This window comes from Elephantulus edwardii, unplaced genomic scaffold (genome assembly GCF_000299155.1).
Source record: "Elephantulus edwardii isolate Elephantulus edwardi_28Jun2011 unplaced genomic scaffold, EleEdw1.0 scaffold00164, whole genome shotgun sequence".
Lineage (NCBI taxonomy): Eukaryota > Metazoa > Chordata > Mammalia > Macroscelidea > Macroscelididae > Elephantulus > Elephantulus edwardii.
This window is the reverse complement of record NW_006399914.1, coordinates 5,787,461-5,792,299: the sequence shown is the minus strand read 5'-3', so window position 1 is coordinate 5,792,299 and position 4,839 is coordinate 5,787,461. Positions and strand designations below refer to the sequence as shown.

Sequence of the window (4,839 nt, the reverse complement as noted above, 5' to 3'; positions counted from 1 at the left end):
CAAAGGAGATTAATCAGAACTGACTTTGACAAGCACTGTGGCAATTGGACAATTAAAACAGACATTCGGATGGCGGGGAAGAAGTACAAACTGGGGAGGAGGGTGGAGAGAATGGCGCGGCAATGAAGGAGTGAAAGCCCAGAATCCCTGTGAATGTTCATTGAAACTAATAAAATTTAATAATAATAATAAAAAAGCGAGTGCCTAGTGTTAATATTCACTTTATAGGCCCATTGCTTGATTATTTTTAGACCTATTGTTTGGCTGTGAGATGAGCCATAGTGAGTTGGAGAGGTAGGGGATAGAGAAGGGTGAGGATGAGTTCAGTTCTAGCTTGGAAAGGTAACTACGGGCCATAAATATCCAGGGTTTCAATAGTCTCTATCAGATCAGTAAGCCTGAGCATTTTGTTTTCATCTTTCCCTCCCATTCTATGCAGGGTCTTCTATTATAATTCCTTTCAGAGTGTTTGGCAGCAGAGCGGGGCACTATCTAGCTCTTCTGGTCTCAGAGGCCCTTATAACCTCTTTGACAACAGACAGATTAGTCCTATAGCTTTGTACAAGAATAGTATCTACCCTGTGGGCATCTTACATAGTTATTTTGTGTCAGGTAAAATAGACCTGCTTAGTGAGTTGACAAAGAGATACTTGAAAGACCTGGGTTACCCTTCCAGTAGAGGAGCCATTTTAGGAATATCTTAATGCTAGTATTAATAAAAAACAACAACAACAAAATAAATGAATAGTTTAACAGTGAATTTACTATTTCAGCATTGTTTGGCTTTCCCCCCCCCCCTCTACAAAATGTCTCAAGTTAGGTGAAATGAAAGATACTTCCCTGTTTCCCTGCTATTCTACATATGGGAAGTTGCTTGAAAAACTATCAGCACAACAAGTTACCTTAAATCAATTACAACATAAGTATGTGCATTAGCTGAAATGGAAAAGCATCCTGAAATGTATTCTACTGAAAAAAACCCATGCTCTTGGTGTGGAGAGTAGCTCTTGTCTGATTCAGAGACATGTTTGTGAGACTCAACTTTATGTATGCATAGTAAATTTTGAAGGAATTCAGGATTAAAATCCCTGGCAAGGTTGCACCTTGTTAAGCTTTATGAAACACCAGCTGCCAGTCAACTCTGACTCATGGTAACCCCATGTGAGTTTGGATAGAACTGGACTCGGGGCGGGGGGTTTAAGTGGCTGATTTTTCAAAAGTGGATCACCAGGCACCTTTATTCTAAGGCACCTCTGGGTGGGCTTGAATCACCAATCTCTTAGCAAAAACTGAGTGCATTAGCCATTTGTACAATACAGAGACTCCTTAAATTTTATGAAGTGCCCCCAACAATCAATTATGGCTCAATCAATCCTCCCGATAAATGACATGGCACTAGTCCTTTACATAGACTCCAGAGCTAGAAATGTAGAGTTCTTACGAGCCCACAGGCCCTGAGACTGAAATTCAAAGTTCAGAAGCAAACTGTTGAATTGTCACCACTCCAAGGTTTTGAAAGCTTTTCGTTTATGCTCAGTGTTAAAAAAAAAAAATAAAAAGTACCCTTGATGGTGAGAAAAACATTTGGATTCTGTCCCCAGATCGCAGTTGCTAATCAGCTACATGACCCTGGGCATCTGTTGACACCCTTCTGGGTCCTTGTTTGTTCATTAACAAAAGGACTAGATTGAAGTAGATTGTCTCAAAGCCTGGACTTCAGCTCAAAATCATCTTGGAGTGAGTAGGGCTTTTTATAAAAATATTCATCCCTAGATCCCATCACAGTCTGATTGAACTATTCTTTTTGGGGAGTGGACTCAAGAAGCTGGTTTTAAAAATATGTTTCCCAGATGATTCATGGGCTCATTATAGTTTCTTTTCTGGACTTTTATTCAAATATAACTCAACTCATTGCTCCAGCTCACGGCTCCAGCATTTTCAGAGGCCATAAACCGCATGGGAGGAGACTGCCTATCTTTCTCCCACAAAGCAGCTGGTGGATTCCAACCATTGTCCAACTCCTTATTCACTAGGCCACCAGAGCTCCCTCAAGTATAACACACTTATTAAAAGTGAGGAATTATAGGATTAGAATCTCTGAAATCCCTTCCAACCTTAATTTCAAAGAATTCTAAGAATTTCTTCATTTAAGAAAATACACAAGGCACATTTCCTAAACACGTATTATTACCCCCTTTTTAGTCACTGTTTCAGGTCACAATGTAATTCTGCATTGTCCCTAAAGCTATCTGACAGACTGAAAAAACAAAACAAAAAAAACTGACTTCGCCAAAGGCCCGTTTACTGCCCAAGAGTGCAGTAGGTCCACTGTAGAATCTAGTAATAAAGGAATTTCCTAACCATCTCTATTGATACTGACTAAAAACAATACACTATGGCAGAGGACCACTGGCTGAATGGGGGACCTAACTGGCTATATTTCTGACAATATTACAGAATGCTGTTACAGACCACTAGGAAACTCTGTTGTAAAGTTTGAAAATTCAATCCTGCAACTCATCAAAAGTACAACAAAACTCCTGCCTTGGTGGATTCTGACTCATGCCAACCTCACATGCAATGAGTGGAACTGCACTTCACAGAATTTACAGTGGTTGACTTTTTTTTGGGCGTAGATCACCAGACCTTTCTTCTAAAGTGCTTCTGGGTTGATCTGAACCTCCAACCTTTCAGTGAGCAGCTGAGGGTTAACTATTTCTTACTTGTTTTTGTTACCCAAGGACTCCTGAAACACTATTACAGTCACTTTAACTTGGGTTTCCTCTCCAATACAAGTCCATGCCCTTTGATTGGCCTCACTGGCATCAGGTCCACTGATCAAGGGGGAAAGTGCTGTTTCAGTGACTCTTGAAGTGGTACAAAGATCATAGTGCCAATACTTTTCTCCAAGTCAGCTGATTAAATAATAAGCTTTAGAGTCTTGGTGTTACTAAGCAGGATTTTCTTATCCCCTCCTCCACCCCCTGCCCGGCAATTAGGAATCATTACAACACATTGAAAATGCTCCTCCTTCAAAATAATTCGACTGTCTTTAACATTGTTCCCACTCATCTTTAGCTTTTTGACTTTTTTTTAATGCTCCATAAAACAGATGTGTCAGTTCCTAGTTTCCTACAAGTGAACTGGCATCTCATCCATACCTGGTGGTCGACAATCTGAACTTGTTTCACTTTTCCTAGCTATAAAATGAATTGGTAGACCAGACACATGTTTCCAGCTCTCTTACTACATCCTTACAGAGGAAAGCAGCATGATATAAGGATAGAGCATGAGGGTAGAAGTTAAAATTAATTTTGAATTCTAAGCTTCAGTTTTCTCAGGTATATAATGGGAGAAAATATTATCCAAAGCAATGCATGTACTATTCAGCATAGGGTATGGTATGGACGGCATTCCAGAAAGGTAGGATTTCACTCATGCTGCTTAGACTTCCTTTTATTAATAGAGAATGATGTAACCTTATTCAAGTACAAAAACTAGCCCCTTGAGAAGGCAAAACCACCTGCCTGTGCATAGCACGTTCTGTTTCTTCCTGACCTGGCTCATTCTTCTTGCAGGACGTTATCCTTTCAAGCTTGATTAACAGGTGCCAGAAGGCCACTGTAGAACTGGGGAAGTGGCTCCCCAACATTAGAAATGCACTGGAGACCCACAAGGGCACCACAGGCGAGCCCCAGAATCTTCTTGAGTATGTGGTAGGGTTGCCTTCTCAGTGGTGAGAAGCCAGGGATGCTATGAACGCTTGGAAGCTGGAAGCAGCTGGGAAGCCTGCTTTCCATGAAAACCAAGGAACAGAGAGGTGAAATGATTTTCTTAAACTCAGACAATCGGGATGCAGAGATGACAGCAATCTGTAAGCATCTATGGCTTTCACTCAGGATCCGCTACACAGACATGTAGATGTTGTAAGAATTGGGAAAGAGTTAGAGTTTGAAGGTTGCCTGTTTCTTGCTCTTTTACCCTCTAGCTCTGTGACCTGGGACTTGAGTCTCTCCCTCTCCTAGGCCTAAATGACCTCATCTACATAAGCACTATGCAAATCCTACCTGTTCTGAGGATTAAAAAGAATACTGTAAATGCTACAGTGCTTAACAGTGCCCAGCACGCATACATTTCAACAACTGGTAATTCCAGTGATCATTATTAGCGTTGCCATTCTCCTCTGCTCTATCCCCCAGTTCCAATTGAAACATTCCTCATCAGCCCCCACTACACGCTGCAGGTGCTTGGCCAGGAGGTGGAGAAGTACCATTCCCAGGGCGGGGCGCGTCCCAAGGGCTCACCTGGCGAGGCCAGCAGCACCTTCGCCCCGCAGCACTGGAAGCAGTGCAACAGGGACTTCGCGCGGATGTTGTAGTTGAGGCACGCCATGGCACAGCCCAGCTTGGCCAGACCCAGCCACAGCCATACGTAGGCTGGTTCGTTGCCCATGAAGACCGCCACGCAGTCCCCCTGGCGCAGGCCAAGTTGGTCGTGCAGCGCCCGCGCCACCTGATTGCTGCGCCGGTCCACCTGTGCGTAGGTGAGCGTCTCATCGCCGAAGAGCAGAAAAGGCTTGTGTGGGGTCTGGCGCGCTCTCTCCTGGAAGAGCCAGAGGAGGGTGCGCACCGGCCGCCGCCGCGCGTAACCCCGCACCCGCCGGGCCACGCCGGCCACCCGCAGGAAGTAGCCCATGTCCTGGAAGAAGTAGGGACAGCAGAAGTTCACCAGTAGCGGCAGGAGCAGCAGTCCGGCCAGAGCGGTGTAGATGGCCGGCAACATAACGGCGGCGGGGCCCTCTGTCCCCGTGAGGGCAGAGGGCGCACTCCGGGCGTGCAG

At 44.3% G+C, this 4,839-nt stretch overlaps 1 protein-coding gene across 2 annotated transcripts in view; it reads right to left on the bottom strand.

Moving 5' to 3' along the window:
• The window catches only part of SLC27A2 (solute carrier family 27 (fatty acid transporter), member 2), a 76,706-nt gene extending 71,873 nt beyond the window's left edge, over nt 1-4,833 (bottom strand). For both annotated transcript variants that reach the window (XM_006895305.1, XM_006895304.1), the window contains exon 1: nt 4,305-4,833. In XM_006895305.1, the coding sequence (XP_006895367.1) occupies nt 4,305-4,782 (478 nt within the window). In that variant the 5' untranslated portion in view covers nt 4,783-4,833. The remainder of the gene's footprint in view (nt 1-4,304) is intronic.
• Between the last annotated feature and the right edge of the window lie 6 nt (nt 4,834-4,839).